Source organism: Nicotiana tabacum, chromosome 22 (genome assembly GCF_000715075.1).
Source record: "Nicotiana tabacum cultivar K326 chromosome 22, ASM71507v2, whole genome shotgun sequence".
NCBI classification, from domain to species: Eukaryota; Viridiplantae; Streptophyta; class Magnoliopsida; order Solanales; family Solanaceae; genus Nicotiana; species Nicotiana tabacum.
The window spans coordinates 53798941-53817007 of NC_134101.1; the positions used below are offsets into that span (position 1 = coordinate 53798941).

Genomic DNA, 18067 nt, shown 5'->3' on the forward strand with positions numbered 1-18067 from the left:
ACACTATCAAGAAAGCTGATGCGTGCGTAGGCACGAGTTGCTATAGCCGGTTGAGACTAAAACCGTGCGTTGTTATGAAAATCAAGCCTTTTGAAAAGGTTTAGAGTGTAAGAGATTAGTCTTAAAGTTTACAAATATGGATAAAAGAAATAATCTCAAATGAGATGGTATTGTCGGGCTGATCTCAAATGCGGTAACGGGGGGATCAACCGTGAGTATATGTGTAAAAGTAAAATCATCGATTTGGTAACCTCAGAATAATTCTTAGCACGTTCGAGGACGAACGTTTGTTTAAGAGGTGGAGAATGTAACGACCCTACTTGCCGTTTTAAGAATTAATGCCCCGTTCAGTGACTTAAGGTCTCGAGCAGATTCACAATATGTATTATGACCCGCGGGTGTGGTTGAGTTTGATTTACTGAAGATTCAGAATTTAAGAAAAATAACAATCCTTATTTAGAAGCTTAAATGGAAATAGTTGACGGGAGAGTTGACTTTTGAGAAAACGATTCCAGAATGGAATTTTGATGATGTCAATAGCTCCGTATGGTGATTTTGGACTTAGGAGCATGTCCGAAAAATTATTTGGAGGTCTGTAGAGGAATTTGGCTTGAAATAGCGTAAGATGATTTTTAGGAAGTTTGAGTGGGGGTTGACTTTTTGATATATGGTTCGGAATCTGATTCTGGAAATTTGAATAGCTTCGTTATGTCAATCATGACTTGTCTGCAAAATTTGAAGTCATTCCGAATTGATTTGCTGTGTTTCGGCACAAGATATAGAATTTGAAAGTTCAAAGTTCATAGATTTTGATTACTTATTTAATTTCAAAAAAACAAAATGGCTTCAAAATGTAATTGAAATCGGTTTATCTAGTCTTTGAGACTAAGTACCATCACGACTCCTGTGATGGGATTTTGGGTGGTGACAAGGTTATTACCCCCGGCTGCTAAAGAAGCGGTGATCGTGTCGAAAACATCATCAAAAGTTTGGACCCTGTTCACGGATGGAGCTTCCAATGTGAAAGGGATCGGGCTCGGGGTAGTCCTAATCACGCCTTTGGGAGAAACCCTGAGGCATGCCATAAAAACTGTTCCGTTAACTAATAATGAAGCCGACTATGAGGCTTTGATTGCAGGACTCAAACTGGCCCGAGGACTTAGCTCCGAGGTCATAGAGATCAAATGTGATTCCCAGCTGGTAGTAAACCAAGTATATGGGATTTTCGACACAAAGGAGGAACGCATACAACAATATGTGATTAAAGTTCAAAGTTTGGTTGCACGATTCAGGGAATGGATTATCACACATAACCCGAGAGAAGAGAACGTAGAAATAGATGCATTGGCCAATTTGGGGTCATCCACGGAGATGAAAGGATATGACTCCGGTACTATAGTTCAACTTATGCATTCCGTACCAGATGTGGATAACTATTGTGAAGTAAATACAACATACCTAGTCTGGGACTGGAGGAACGAGTTCATCGATTATCTTCGGCATGGCAAGCTGTCTGAGGACCCGAAGGCATCCCGGGTACTACGCATAAAAGCGGATCGCTACAGCCTTTTGGATGGATACTTATATAGGATGTCATTTCAAGGCCAGTTAGCTCGATGTTTAGGAGCCTAGGAAACGGACTACGTAATGAGAGAGGTCCATGAAGGAATTTTTGGGAACTACTCCAGCGCAAATTTGTTGGTGATAAAACTGGTTAGGGCCGGATACTACTGGCCCCAAATACAACAAGACGCAAAGGTATTCGTTAAGAAATGCGACAAGTGTTAGTGATATGCACAGTTGGTGCACCAATCGGCATAACTCTTGTATTCGGTACTATCCCTATAGTCATTCATGAAATATGTGATGGATATAATTGGGCCGCTGCCGCCTGGTCCCAGAAAGGTAAGATTCCTTTTAATTTTAACCAATTACTTTACTAAATGGGTTGAAGCAGGTCCTTACCAGAAGATAGGTGAGCGCGAAGTAGTCGACTTCCTACGGAAAAATATAATTTGCTTGTTCGGAATACAAAAGGAGATTGCCTGTGATAACGGGCCACAGTTCATAGGCTCCAAAGTTACAAAATTTCTTGAAGACCTGAAAATCAAAAGGATCACATCCTCACCATACCATACGAGCGCTAATGGGCAGGCAGAAATGACATATAATGTGATCATTCAAAACCTCAACAAGAGGTTAGAGACGGCTAAAGGCAAGTGGCCCGAAGTGTTACCGAGTATGCCATGGGTGTACCGGACGATGGCAAAATCAAGCACGGAAGAGACACCTTTATCTCTCATGTACACTATAGAAGCTCTGATCCCGGTGAAAGTAGGAGAACCAACCCTATGGTTCTTTCGAATGGATGAAGAAGCAAATAATGAGGCATTGTTGGTAAAGATGGAATTGCTTGATGAACACAGAGACTTGGCACACATAAGAATGATGGCTCAGAAGTAAATGATGGAAAGGTACTATAACCGGCTCAGAAGCCTAGGATGGAAATGTACTATAACCGGAGGGGCAATCTCCGCTACTTTAAAGTAGGAGACTTGGTTTTGAGGAAAGTGACTCAAAACACTCGAGAAATCAACGACGGAAAGCTGGGTCCAACATGAGAAGGAACATATGGCATTTCAGCTGTCACTGGTAAAGGATTATATGAGCTGGAGAATCAAGATGGAGTCAAACTGCCAAACAACTCAAATGTGATCCACCTCAAAAGGTTCTATTGCTGATGGATCCTGCATATACTAAAAGTATGTGCTGCACTCTTTTTCCCTTCAACCAATTTTTGTCCCAATATGGTTTTTCTGGCAAGGTTTTTAACGAGGCAGCAAAACAGAAAGCATACTACAAAGGAAACGCCATCAGCAAAGTTAAGATCTTTATATGACAAGGCACTGAAACAACAAGTCGCTGCGGGATGGTTAGATAATCTTTGGCTCGATGGCAAAGTTCCTAACGGGAAATAAAGCTTGCCACCGAACCAAAGATTATTCAACAGTTCACCAGAGTTTTTCCTCAAAGAAGCAAGACTTCCAATGTTCTAATTCTCATACTTCGCATTCGAACACAGGGGGAATAGTATGAGAATACGGTAACATGATTGCCACAAAAATCGGGACTACGAGACCCGGGAATAATAATGTCTCATCGAGACCGGGGACTACACGACCAGCCCCGTAGAAACAAGTTATACAAGTTAGCCACATGTATTGGCAATCTCTTTTTTCAGCAAACAAATGCTTATGTACTTTTGAAGATAGAAGGAATAAAACAAAGTCCTTTTATTTTATCTTGTTTCTTGTCCAAACGATGAATTGATTTTATCATTTGAAAGTAACGAAAAACTTCAAATGCCTGGGCCGAAATAAACAGGAGACGTCCTCTTCAAGAGCACCGTAAACATAAAAGAGCCATCTCTTACGAAACCCTCGTAGTAAAGGGTTGGTTCCGGAAAAGTTTATATCCGGAACCTAAAAGCTATCAGAAGAAAATACACCCAAAGCCTTATCTAATTTGACACAAAAAGAATAAACGTTGCGCAATACTTAACCAAAAAGTCTTCTTTATTTATCAGCATGCCAAAAGGCATAAGTGCAAATGTACAAAGGGAAAACTGCCGGTGCAGGATCTTGGCCTTCATCATCATTCCCTTCAAGTTCCTCCTCGATTCCCGAATACCCGGAACCGGTACTTGAAGAGTCAGTTGCGTCAGGCTGAGCCGGGAGATATCCTCGAGCAGTTAACTCCAGCGCTCAGACATTGGCTATTTCATCATTGATATCAATGACGTCCGCTTTGGCCTCCTCCAAGGTTTTTCTCCTCATATAATACATAGAGTATATCTTTTCAAAGAAGAGGGAATCTCCTTGGTGTTGGAGCTTTGCCTTGAGTCTGTCAACCTCGGCTAAAAGTCTATCTCTCTCGGATCTTGTGGTGCCAAGGCTAAGATCAAGATCACAGATTATAGATATATGAACCCAGTTTTGCTCCATGAATTTCTTATACCTCTCTTCCATCCAGGTCTACTTTTCCTCGGTAGCAGCAGTCTCTTCAGCTTTGTAGTTCAAGGCTGCCTCCAAATTATTCACTCTTTTAGTGGAGGCAGACTCGCGCTCGGTAGCAGCAAGCATAACATCTTGGACCTCATCCCGTTTAGACTTAGCCTCTTGAAACTGTACATTTAGCTAAGTGGCTTCTTGGCTAATGGTCATCACTTCTTGCTCACTTTGCTGCAACCGAGCCTCTAGCTAACTTACCTCAGGATCTTTTGGTTCCAGCACCGGTAGGCGAGCAATAATTTGGTTCCTCTCCGATAACAACAGATCCCGCTCGAACATATGTCCCTCTTTATCAAAGATCAATCTCTGAAGGCCCTCAAAAGCAAGGAAGTTGGCATGCAAAATGTATATCGAAGTCAGAAACCTTGTTATAATAGATGAATAAAAAACAAGCAGTAAAAGAACAAGTGTGGTACCACTGCCGCATTGTGCATGGCATTATTCAACATACACTCACACAAAAGGGAGTGTATTTTATTCTTATCCTGTTCTTAAGCCAACAACTTCAGATAGTTGGCAAGCTCCACCGTCCTGGACAACATATGGCACCCCTTTGAAATCGAGAGAGTGACACTCATCCTCCCTCGGGGATCTGGAGAAGGAGGTGAGTAGTTGTGCCCTAGATTTTCGTGCTTAGGGGATTGGGGAGGAGAAACATCCTATTCTCGGGCATCTGTGGATGGTGGAGGAAGCGGAGTGGATGATCTGGTGATGGAAAAGGTGCAACTAGTATAGAAGGGCATGGAGTTGTTAGTGTTGTAGGTTGAGAAGTAACTACAACATGGGCAATGTTGATTATTGGTTGCTCATCAACCAAAGGCACAAAAGGCCCAGTTTTCGACCTTACAGGACCAGAAGCAGCAACTAGTACCAGGAGCGAGAATCAGCATTCTCTACTATCTCCATTTCTTCCCAAAGCGCTCGGACCTCGCCTTTGGTTGGGGTTCTAAGCTTTCCAGATTGAGCATTTTGTTGAGATGATGAAGATCGTTGTCTCCGTTAAAGGAAAGCCTCTTCATCACTAGCTTCCCCGTCATCATCAATGACCATAGTAGCTTCGGCGAGGTCGGCCATGACCTTCTTTATTTTCTTATTTTTATCCTCATCTGAGGAAGAACGTCCCCTTTTTGGTTGCTTATACTCTAGCTGGAAACCCCAAGAGGAAGCACCTGCACCGAGGCAGATCCGAGGGCACCGCTCCGAGTAGGAGCCTCTTGTAACAACCTCGCAGGCTCCGCGGGATCGGCCAAAACCTAGACTTCGGGGCCTGTAATAGAACCCTGCGGGAGTCTTGAGTCAAACAAAAAAGGTATGGTTGGCAAGTTTTCTTATGTACCTACATAGGCGGAAAGTAGAAATAATCAGTTTACCGTAGTTCTTGATCTTCTACCCGTATTTCGGGCTACTCTTTCCATCAAATTGTCTCTCGTGTAGTAATATCCAGAATCTTCTAAACCCATTGGTCCAGGCCTTCAACCCTAGGTGGTATCCATCGAGTAGATGAATAACGAAAACAAAAGGGTTAGCAATGACACTGGACAACCTTTTTACTAGGAAAAAGATAGATTACAAACTTACGTAAACGACTCCATGATTAGGGAAAAGATGAAGTTGTGGCTGAGATGATATCCCTGGTTGCAATGATGAAAATTGCTCCATCCACGATCATTATCATCATCCATACTGGTAAGCAGAGCATGGTGGCCACGCTTGCTGAAATTTGTTACTCCCATATGGAAGATTTTAGGGGAGTAAAGGTTCATAATATGTGCCAGGGTTAGGGTTTTCTCTATCTCCGTGCACAACCCCCGCAGACAAGCCACCGTTCGCCATACAGAGGGGCCTACTTATGCCAAACAAACCTGATACCGGCGGCATAACTCCAAGATCATGGGGTCAAGTCCCCCGCTCAAAGAAAACGGAACCAAAGTGAAGGGGTACATATAGACATACATAAAACCTTTCTTGGTGAAGGCAACCCGCTCTACTAGGTTAGGGAAATGATGTTTAGGTCATGGCAGTTGTAATCCTCCTTCACAGTAGGAATACTGGAAGGGCGAATAGAAGAAGGATACCTACTAACAGCTCAAGTTCGAGGATTCGCAGAAGGAAACTTCTCTTGAAAATCATTAAAAATGCTCAAGTATTTTGGTATGATGGTGCTTACCGTAGGGGGATCAACATCAACATCAAACTCTTTATCTTTGCTTCTCTTGGGGCCTCCACCAAAGAGAAGACTAGCGTTCTTAAAAGATTCAGTAAAAGAAGCTATAATAATAAGAAGATGATAGAGTTTTTTGAAGAAAATCCGAGAGAGATGGAAGTAGAAGGAAGTTAAGTGCAAAGAGGATAAAAGAGCTTATGAAATTCTTAGAAGTAAAATAGGCAAAATGATGCGTATAAGTAAAGATATAAACGATTAAAATCGTGGTCATTATTACCTCAAGAACCGGCGAAAATATTATTGAATCATGGGGCAATATGTATTCGAGGTATTAAATGCGAGTAGACGTGCGTCAGAGACTGCTCAGAGGGTTTCGGAAAATTTTCCGCCAAGAAAGAAATCTTTACCAACTTCCCAATGACACAAAGATGTATCACTGGAAAGTAGGGGGACTATCTGTATAGGGTAAAATTGGTTTATATTAAATGTTCAAATTATTACGTGACACGTGGAACCGGAGACATGCAGAAGATAAATCGAGTAAGAACCAAGACCGGGACAACAACTACAGTTGGTGTTGGATAGACACCGAATGGAGCATAATCAACGGATTGTCAACATATGACATTTAATGAAGAATGTTCCCTAGTATTTAAATAGGTATCTGTTACAGAGAACTTTGGCATTAATGGCCTGCCGTTACACATTCATCAATGACCCCCTTTTTTGTCATTTAAGATGGGCTTGAACCTAGGATTTTGTTTCCTAGGTATAACTATAAATAGTGGTTTCAACAACCATTATAATGACACGGAATTTTGGGCAAAACTTACGCTACATTCCATTCTCAAGCTAAAGAATACAACTTTACTTTCTGTTTTATATTGCTATTATTTCTGTACTCGGAGGCATCGCTCCCGGAGCCAGACCTACCATTTCCTTTGATCTTGACGCTAAGTCTCTTCTTTACTCTTAAGACCCGTTTGGCCATAGATTTTGCCAAAATAAATTTGGATTTTATTTGGCAAACACATGTTTGGCCATAGATTTTGCCTACATTTTGGCAACATCCCAAATTCCAATTTGGGCTAAAATATCACTATTACATTTTTTTAAAATTGCCCAAACTATTGTATTTTATAAAAGAGCACACCATTTATTATTTTGTAACAATATTGCTTCGTCTTCTCGGCCACCTGATAGTGTATCATGTAGTTCATTATAAAAATGATAATTTTGTATCAAATTTATTTATGTTCAGGACTATGATTTGCGATAATATAATGAATGTTATTGATAATGGTATTGTTGAGTATTTGCGATAGTTTTTAGAACTTGTGGGTATAAGTCATATTTCATGTTTTTCCAAAATAAATCTGGGAAATATGTTTTGAAAAGTGATGTCCAAACACATTTTCATCTTCAAACTAAACTTCACCCAAATCAGATTTTTCAGAACAAATTTGGGAATCTATGGCCAAACGATAGCTTATTTGTTTATCATTTTTGTATCAAATTGGTTCGCTTGTCTATATAAACCAACGTAACAAATTAAACTGTACCGTTTTACGGGTAAATATGAAGACTTTTGAGATATGTGTCTACTTAAGTAAGCCATAATATTTGTATGACCGTAAAACTTTTGAAACATGTGGTTTGAAACATGTGAGAATACTTGTGTGACTATAAATACTTCCTATTAAGAAAATATAAAAAATATCTATCTTTTTAAAATGGATTAATAAAAAAATAATGGCAATAGAGTACAATATTTGATTCGCTCCCATACCTAATAAGTCAACCAAACCATAGAGAAGGTTATGGGGTTAAAATCCTGGTTATACATACCTATTACCATTCTTCTTTTAGAAATTTGGTAACATTCATCCCCTAAAGTTTCATTTTGAAAGTGTGCATTCCCTTTCTTGGAAGCAATATTTTTCTTCTTGCTTTCCAAACTCGCACCACATTAAAGGCAGCTGTGCTTGAACTTGAAGCGTTAAGGAAGAGGAAAGCCATGACAGTGGCAGCAGGAATTGGATACGCTTTGTTAGCTCTCGGCCCTTCCCTCTCCCTCTTCGTCGCTGTAATCTCCAAAAAACCCTTCTTGATTCTCACTGTTCTTTCGAGGTAATAGTCTTTTATCTCTACTGTGCACTTCCAATTCAGGGCTGCTTGTCTGAAATATTACTTAAAATGCGCAAAGATTTTTCCTTCAAATGCAGATTTTCTTATTCATAGGTGTGATTTGTTTATTGTAAATGCAGACATATACTTTTCATTTCTTTGTGGCAAATTTGGTGGTCTTTTTACTTTCATGGGTATGATTTGTTTTTTTCTTTTTTTTGACAAGTAATTAAATATTTTATAAATTTATGCACTAAGCCAGTGCATCAGGCATAATTACAGGTTATGTAAACCCTCGATTGTGTCTAGCATTCCATCTACATCATGTTCAATTACCAGATTGCACCAAAAAGCTAACAAAAAATACTTCTCTGTTCAAGGCTGTGAATGTTTCTCGTTGTGCCTTCAAAAATTCTATTGTTTCTTTCAAGCCAGACAGTAGGTATGATTTGGTTATTGTAAATGCAGATATATTGTTGTCGTTTATTCCTTATAAATTGGTTATTTTTTCTTAATTTGGTTACTGGGTGTGATTGGTTTGTGGTAAATGCTGACATATAGTTGTCATTCTTTGTTCATTTCATTATTATAGCAAATCCCTTTGTTGCCCAGTGCTTTCTTTTTGTATAAGTACTAAGGATAACTATATGAGCTACTGTTATTACATTTTAACCTCATATGATGTTTTCTTCTGCTGCATTTGTGGCTCAGTGTTTGTCAATTCGTACTGTGGTTTGTGTTGTGCTGGTTTGCAGATTTCCATGTACTAGTATTACACACTTCTGATTGTTGTATGTGAATAATTTTTCCTTTTCTTCCTTTTTTGGGCAGTACATTGGTATGGCTTATGAGTCTGATAGTAATGTCAGCACTATGGAGAGCTTTCCTTCCACTGAAAACAGCAGCATGGTGGCCGTATATGATCCTCATACTCACTTCTGTTGGTTTTCAAGAAGGGCTTCGTGTTCTCTTCTGGAAAGTTTACAAGTAAGTCGGCATACAACTAATGTCTTGTGTATACTTTTCTATCTGCATTGGTCAAACTAGTTGTAACTGAGTGAAAGTCGTAGGTGATATAGATATCACTTAAATCAGTTTCTTTGCTGAAAATTTTATGAAGAGGAGTAGAAATGCAAAAATAGAAGATAGATATCTTGACCTTAATGCGATTACTTGTAGCTTTCCCAAAAACTTTTGTAGTTTTATACGCATGATTGATTTTCTATTAAATGTGAAGGACTTGCATATGCATGAAACTCACTTAATTTCCAGTGCAAGAGGTCGTCAAAGTGGCACTCTATGAAAATGTGAAGGATCTCTCATATGTATTAAACTCATATACAAAACCATGGCCCTGTGCAAGGATGACATGGCAAACCGAGAAATGGTCAATCACCTCTATCAGAAATGTATTAAACTCATAGCAATTCCAATGCTAGAGGTCATCAAAGTGGCGCTCTCTAAATTATTCTGTGAAAATGTGAAGGACTTGCATATGTATTAAACCCATATAATTTCCAGTGAAAGAGGTCATCAACATGATGCTCTCCAAATTAGAGGCATTATTTATCCCCACCAGACCTAGTGTTTCGCTACCTGGACCAAGGTCATACTTTAGTTAACATGATTGTAGATACTTGCACTCATTGTGCCAGTTAATGAACTGCTTGAGAAAAGAATGTGTTGAAGCTAATGAATAGCCTGTTTGGCCAAAAATTGAGGTGTTTGGCCAAGCTTTTGGAAGGAAAAAAGTGCTTTTGAGGAGAAGCAGAAACAATTTTTGAGAAGCAGAAAAAAGTAGCTTCTCTCCAAAAGCACTTTTGAGAAAAATATACTTAGAAGCAGTTTTCAAAAGCTTGGCCAAACACTAATTACTGCTCAAAAGTGCTTTTCAAATTAATTTAGCGAAACACAAACTGCTTCTCGCCAAAAAGTACTTTTTTAAAAAGTACTTTTGAGAAAGCACTTCTCAAAATAAGTTGATTTTAGAAACTTGGCCAAACAGGCTAGAAGTAACTGAAATGCAGAAAGGAGTAAGGGTAGCACTTTTTCTTTTTGAATAACCACAACTTTATTAATATGTGCACTTCATCTAAGAAAGGACAAGAGTGGGTTGCTCTAGTGGTGAGTATCCTCCACTTCCAACCAAGAGGTTGTGAGTTCGAGTCACCCCAAGAGCAAGGTGGGGAGTTCTTGGAGGGAGGGAGCCGAGGGTCTATCGGAAACAACCTCTCTACCTCAGGGTAGGGGTAAGGTCTGCGTACACACTACTCTCCCTAGACCCCACTAGTGGGATTATACTGGGTTGTTGTTGTTGTTGCACTTCATCTAAAAAAGATTTATTAAAATGTGCACATCCTTTTCATGAGTAGGGGATGGTCCATGTTTTCCTTGCTATGGTATGGAGACTTGGTGTGTAGCTATTTCTTTTGATACCCATGCATGCATTTATGTCTAGGATATATGTCCATGTCTTCCATGTTGGAAATAAGAAAACTAGTACAGAGGAATGTAAACTCATATTATCAAATATGATCATGAAAATTATTTTTCTAATAAGAAATTGGTAGAACATCCTTTCTCTTCATTTTACCTTTTCCTTCTTCAGCATAGCTCCTCTATTTATTATTTTTAATCAACTTGGCAAAAGTTCAAGAATGTGAACCAAGTTGATTATATCTTAATTCTTGCATAAATCTTCCTAACAGCCTTGTCATGTCATGTCAGGCATGAATGTTTTGGTCAAATTCATGGTTGTCTATCCCAATCTCCTTGTAAATTGTTATGGTTGGTCTTTTGGGAGAACTAGGTTACGATTTTTTCTGCCACGCAGAGAATCTTTTGGTACCATAAACCTAACAAACATGCAGTTGTAATTACAACTGCTATTGATTCTTGAGAATTGAGATGTCTTTTTCATTTTACAATTTGCTAATCTGCATCCCACTTTAGCTATATTTTCTTTAGATAACTGAGAAATCTCATGTGAGCTAGCTGCTTAAGCCCAATTATGCTCACCGGTTTGAAACTGGGGGGACTATGGGCTGGACCCTCTACCCCGATCAGTCAGTGGCAGGATTCAAACTCGCGACATGCGTGTAACCTACATTTCCAGCTTTAGCTAATTCTTGAACTCCTAGTCATAATGAATCTAAAAGTACTACTTCTGTTCCCCATGAAACAATGCTTTCTTCTTCGCTCCAAACTGAGAGTGGTCCAATCCTCACTTCCCCTTTGTCACATCCCCGTGTTTCTCTAGTTTCAGTTCGAAGCATCATTGCTTGGCATGTTTTTTTTCATTTGATAATTTCCTTTCGGACTGGGGCGTTGCTGTATTTGAAAATTTCCTGCTGCTTTTGCTTGCTTATAACTGTGACCTCAAAAGACTGGTTAAAATTTGTTGGGAAGAGCTTTTATGGCTTCCAATGCTTTTATCCTACTATTATGTAGAATTTACCCTTAACTTTGTATCCCATGTTGTGTTATGTCAGGAAGCTGGAGGATATATTGGACGCATTTGCTGACAGGGTCTCTAAACCTCGTCTCTTTCTAACGGACAAGATGCAAATTGCTCTTGGTAGAATGCTGAGGATATTCTCGATATGTCTTTTGGTTGCTAGTATTTAGTTTTGATACTTTTGCCATCTCCCCTAGAATTTTACTGGTCAAAGTTTTCTTTTCTCACTAAAGTACCTAACAGGCTAGCCAAAATCAGTTTGGTCATTGATTGTCATATGAGCTACTTCTACTAGATGGTCCCAAGTGTTGAGTGTGGTAAAAAGATAGGGGGATTTGCTTTACAAACTAACGGCAGTTAGCTCGATATAAATAACCCCTTTTACAGTTTAAACTGTTAATAGATATTCTGTTAATTAGAATAAACATCTTTAAGGGTCATCGTTATTCATTGTGATTCTGAATCCGCGACACGTTTAGTCAAAATAGTGCTGCTGCAGTGTTGTTATTTGCTAGTGGGAATGCTTAATCTGGGGTTCTATCTGTTTGTACCCCTTTCCAGCTCCAATTTGTTTCAATTTTCTAGTATTGTTTTGATCTTTTCATTTCTGGTGATTGATAACGTGAATTACTGTTATGCTATTAGATATCTGGTGTAGATACTGATATTCTTTCTGTTGATCTTCCATCAATTTCTGATATGTGTTTACATGCAGCTGGAGGTTTGGGACATGGTGTGGCTCATGCTGTGTTTTTTTGCCTTGGCCTTTTGACACCGTCGTTTGGACCAGCGACATATTATGTAGAAAAATGCTCAAAGATACCCTTTTTTCTTGTTTCTGGTAAGAGAAATCTGCTATTTCTGAGTTCCACTTTTATTCTTTTGGAAACAGCTTCTGAGTACCTTGTATTATTGATCTTTAGTGATCTTCCTATATGTAAAAGAGTTTGAGCACCGACCCAAAACTTTATTGACAGTGAATAGAGTAACTTAGGACTATTATAAACCTCTTTGGATATCCATACACAACTAATAAGGTTTTATTCTTTAACACCCATCCACGCGTGTAACTCGGTTCTAGAATACTTGAACACTTTTTCATTTTATATTTCATATTTATTTAATTTTTATGTTTTTTTTAAAAAGAAGATTCAAGAGTGGGCTTGTAGTAGAGAGAAAGCTCAATAGGCTGAAGAGTCGGCCTGGAGCAAAGTTAGTGACTCAATAGGTTGTATTCGGAGAGAGAAGCCTAGAGCTTCTTGATGTGCTAAGTTTTTTTTTTTTTTTTGATAAGGTTGATGAGCTAAGTTGAGATAGAAGTGCGTATAGGCAATATAGTAAGTAGAGAGAGTGTGTCTGATGACGAGCTTTCCTAAACTTTTTGGCTCCCTTTTCTTGGTGCTGCCATACTGTTTAACTTAAAAAATAGTGTGCAGAAGGGAATAGGGCATGTTGCTATATTGTTGCTTACTACCTATATGGTTATGCAGTCTTAAAACACTATTTGTATTCTAAATTGCAGCAATTATAGCCCTTGCATTTGCTACGATCCATACTTTCTCCATGGTTATTGCGTTCAGTGGGTATGAAGAAGGAAACAAAGTGGACCAGTGTTTTGCTCCTGTTGTTCACTTAATTGCTGGCATGTTGGTAAGTATCTCTAGATTGTCTGATTCCCAGCTTGTCTCGCTTGTGTATGTGAAATACTTTTTCTTTGTTGTACTGCATGTTAACCGTGAGTAATGCTCATGTATCCAAAAACGAGTTCTCTTGGTTTTGACAATCTAGTTTCTACTTTTCTGGGAGAAGTGCTCAATGTTTAGATATTCTAAAGGCCCGTTTGGACATAAAATTTGATGGAAGTTTTTTCCAAAAAAATTTCACTTTTTTTCGAAATCAGCGTTTGTTCATAAAATTTCCAATTTTCACTTGAAGATGCATTTTGAAAATTTTCGAAAATTTGAAAAACTCCAGAAAGCTTTTTTTCAAAATTTTCACTCAAATCACTCACAAAACTTCAAAAACAACCCAAACTGAAATTTATGTCCAAACACAACTCTAAATTTCAAATACCATTTTCACTTGAAAATGTTTTTCACCATTTTTTCGAATTTTACAATTCTTATATCCAAACGCCTACTAAGTTATCTACTCAAACATTTGAGAGGAATGTTTAGGTACAAAATCTTTTCTCTGTGCTTGTAAATTACCATAATGTGCAGTCAAAGAGTTTCTTAAACCTTTTTGAATGACTTTTCTTTGCATAAGGTAGCATCTAGTAAGTGCTGACCAATACAAACTAGAAAATAGCACCCATCCACCCCAAAAGGAAAACTAGAGAAGTTCAAATACAAGAACCTTTATCAGGTTGAGCATGATATGTGCTATATTTTCAACTCATAATTTGTCCAATTCATGTATATCCTTTGTTTGGAGTTTGGACTGAAGTAAAATCTTACATCGAATCTCTAAGAACTTTCTTGAATACCACCTTCGCCCCAGCAGATATAAGGTGCAGCTGAACTCAGGCTTAAGAATCAGCTATAGTAGTAGCTGTCTGCACGGATTATATGTATTGGGTGCAGAATTGAAAGATGATAGTAGCCTCCATCTAGGAATGGAGAGAAATAGCTAACCAAGTAAAGCTAAAGGGATTAACAGCTTTAGCTTCTTGGCATAGGAAACCAAGAAAGTTCGGGGCTATTTAAAAGGAGCTTAGTGCTTTCCTAATGAAACAAAGTGAACTTCTGCTACCCTTCGCGAACAACATGATTTTCATATGCATACTTAAAGAGTGCATCATGCTTTATTACAAGAAAAAGACACACCAAACCTTTAGTTCAGACAACCAACTACTGAGCTCAATTTATTAAGGATCTGGTAACCAAAACTTTCCTAAGTCGGATCTGCTGATTGAATCCATCAAATTAAAATCCTGGATTCGCCTCTGACCCTTAGTGAACGACATGATTTTCATATGCATTCTTAAAGAGTGCATCATGCTTTATTGCAACAAAAAGACACACCAAACCTTTAGTTCAGACAACTAACTACTGAGCTCAATTTATTAAGGATCTGGTAACCAAAACATTTCCAAGTCAGATCTGCTTATTTTTGGAGGGCTCTAGCATAAGATCAAAAATAGAAGCAGATAATTCCAGCAATTAGTGTGGCTTCTGATTTTTTTTTTTAAATGTTCAAGTCCAATAAAATTTTGTATTTTGTGCCTCACACAACTCACACTAGTTGTATGAGGCCTCTTTTTTGTCTCACAATTTTGTGGTCCCAGAATTTTGTGGACCCGGATGTGTAAGATATGGGTCCACAAATGTGTGAGATAAAAAGAAGCCTCACAAAACTAATGTCAGTTGTGTGAGGCACACCGTAAAATCACTCAAGTCCAATCATAACAAGTTACATTTCTTGTTTACTGAGAGTTGTAGCTTTTACATTTTTCATGCATGCATATCTTTTAGCAAGATAGAATTTGAAATAGATCCTACAAGATAAGGAGAGATAAGTTAAAAGGAACTACCCTAACTGGCGTACTTTTCATATCCTGATTCCTCAGGCAGTAAGATCTGCCAAAAGAGGTTCATTTCTTCTTATTTGTTTGAGATCAGTGGCTTGACCATACAATTCAATGTCAGTTGCTGATTTTATTAATGTACTGTTGATCAAGTTAAGTAATTACAGTGAACTTCATAGATTTACTAATTTGAAGAAAAACATAAGCGAATTCGAGTGAATTTTGATTAAATGGCGATTTCAGGATCACTATTGCTGACCTTTGGTTTGTTTTCAGACGCTGACAAATCTTGCATTTGGAGGCTGCATGATTGGCATTCCGCTTCTCTATTGTGTAGCAATCGTGACCTTGGTACATTGCGGAAGGATGGCATGGAGGAGATTGATAGATAGCCGAAGCAGGCAATGAAACTTTAGCAATGGCCACTAAGCAAGGATAACCTTTATCTTATGCTTGGTGAGTGACAAAGATTAGTAGTATATTGTCTAATGCACGGAGCATTTTAGTAGTGTATTGTGTCACTGGAACTGTATTCTTGTACACCACCGTGAAGTCGTGAACCGCCCCTCATCTGTCCCCTTAGCACGTTTAAACCCCCCCCCCCCCCAACTCCCCCCCGCCCCCCCCCCCCCCCACACACACACACAAAAAAAGTCATTGCAACTTTTGAGAAAGGTTCCTTTGCTGCATTTCAAGAACCTTGAGTTGAAAAAAGAAAATCTGATATAGAAGGATGGACAATGGGAAAGTTGAAGAGCAAACAAGAATATAACTTCCTTGAGCTATTTTGTTAATTATGTACAAGAAAAAACAGCAGGTGCTTAATCAGCTTTTCTTAGTTGTTGGCTCTTAAGTTATTAATCAACTCCGTTATTATACAGAAATGGTGGCTGCCTTTCCACTTCTCCTTTCTGCTTATGCGTCTTAGGAATAATTTTAGATATCTTCTGTTCAGTTGAAAAACAACGTCAATACCCAATCTCTTTAAAAATTGACCATCAACTGCAAGCAGAATAAGGCCTCATTTGTTCGCACTTAATGGAGGTCTTAATCTTGATTATTCAGTTCTCAGTCATGAAGTGCGTTTGTTTTTTAGATCTGAATTTTAATCATTTAGATTTTAACCATTAAATTTGTTTAATTTTAAATCTTACAACCACTTGATGGGTTTGAATATATCTTAATGATTAAGATCATTAACAGAGTCTTAATTATACATTCAAGAGTTTATGTAAAAATTACATTTACCATTACTCCATACACTTTCACCGCTAGCATTGCTATCGGGGTGAAATTTAAAAATAATTAGATTTACAAGTGGTAATTGAAAAATAGTCACAGTTTCAAAAGTAATCGAAATTTAGCCACTTTTCTTGTAAAGATAAATCTGAGCGAAAATACTGTTCAAAATTCAAAAAAATATTCCAGCATAATATACTGTAGTTTTAGCATAATATACTGGTCCAGCATAATATGCTGAAAATTCATACACAGGTGTTCCAATCTCCAGTATATTATGCTGAAACTTTTGTGTTGGAGTTCCAGCATAATATGCTGGAAGTTCATACACATGTGCACCAATCTCCAGCATATTATGCTGGAACTTTTCGTGTTGCAGCAAAATAATGGCTATTTTTCAATGACTTTGCAAATGATAGCTATTTTTCAATTATCAATCCGAAAACTGACTAGCTCGTGCTATTTTCACTTGCTATCGTCATTCCCTACCATTATAGGCTATCACTACCCACTAGCCATCATTTACAACCATCACTACCACCACCATTACCACAATAACCACCAAACATCACTATCAATCACCTACCGCTGTTATCAGTCACCACCGCCATGAACTATGTAATCTATCATCTACTACCCGTAATCACCACCATCAACCAATACCACCACCAACCACTACCCAGTCGACACCCACAATTACCCTCGTTAATCATCACCATTATCAACCACCATATAATTTTTTAGAAATATTTTATTGATACAATATTGATTGATTAGTATTATTTAATTTGAATTTATTAATTTTTAAATAAAAAAAGTTTTATACATTCAGATGTAGAGAAAATAAATGTTCTTAATTATTCAATATTTAGATCTTAATACAACATCTTAATATTCAGATGAGTATTCAGATTCAAGCATCTTAATCCTAATACACATTTTAATATTCAAATGTGTATTCAGATATCTTAATCTTAATAAAAATAAATGTGCAATCACGTATTTTTCTTAGTTTCGTTCCCTTCTATTTTTGTGGCATTACGCTCTTTCCATTAGTCCTACCAAGTCAAAAACTCTTTCAAATCATTTTACTGGAAGGTATAACACTCTTTTTCTTTTTAAATAACAATGGTGTTTGGACTAGTTTACTATACCTTGGCAAATCTTATTAGTACAAGTATACGATAACTTTAACTTTGCCCACTAAAGTTTTAGGCACGTGGGAATAAATCATCGGACTGTGCGATTATCATCCTTGTAGAAAATAAGTTCTGCAATTTGTTTTGATATTTGATGAAAATAACATTAAGCATTTGTTTCAACTGTTTATGTTAGACTTTTGTAATCATAGTTTAACGTTCATATGATTGAAACATGGGTAAGACCTCACACATTGGTTGCTAAATTACATGCTTTTTGGTACAACCACCTATAGGATTCTCTAAATGTATAAACACCAGTTCATTCATTCAACAAATATT

General features: G+C 38.0%; 2 protein-coding genes across 2 annotated transcripts; both read left to right on the forward strand.

The window, feature by feature from the left end:
• Positions 1 to 1772: 1772 nt before the first annotated feature.
• Positions 1773 to 2463, forward strand: LOC142175855 (uncharacterized). Its single transcript, XM_075242855.1, has 2 exons — positions 1773 to 1905; positions 1958 to 2463. Exons 1-2 carry the CDS (start codon positions 1773 to 1775, stop codon positions 2461 to 2463), a joined length of 639 nt encoding a protein of 212 aa, XP_075098956.1.
• Positions 2464 to 8090: 5627 nt separating this feature from the next.
• LOC107792930 (gamma-secretase subunit APH1-like) lies at positions 8091 to 16021 on the forward strand. The gene is made up of 6 exons (XM_016615194.2): positions 8091 to 8364; positions 9193 to 9348; positions 11853 to 11938; positions 12534 to 12659; positions 13341 to 13468; positions 15624 to 16021. The coding sequence occupies exons 1-6, from the start codon at positions 8252 to 8254 to the stop codon at positions 15753 to 15755; spliced, it is 741 nt and encodes a 246-aa protein (XP_016470680.1). The 5' UTR covers positions 8091 to 8251; the 3' UTR covers positions 15756 to 16021.
• The last annotated feature ends 2046 nt before the right edge of the window (positions 16022 to 18067 follow it).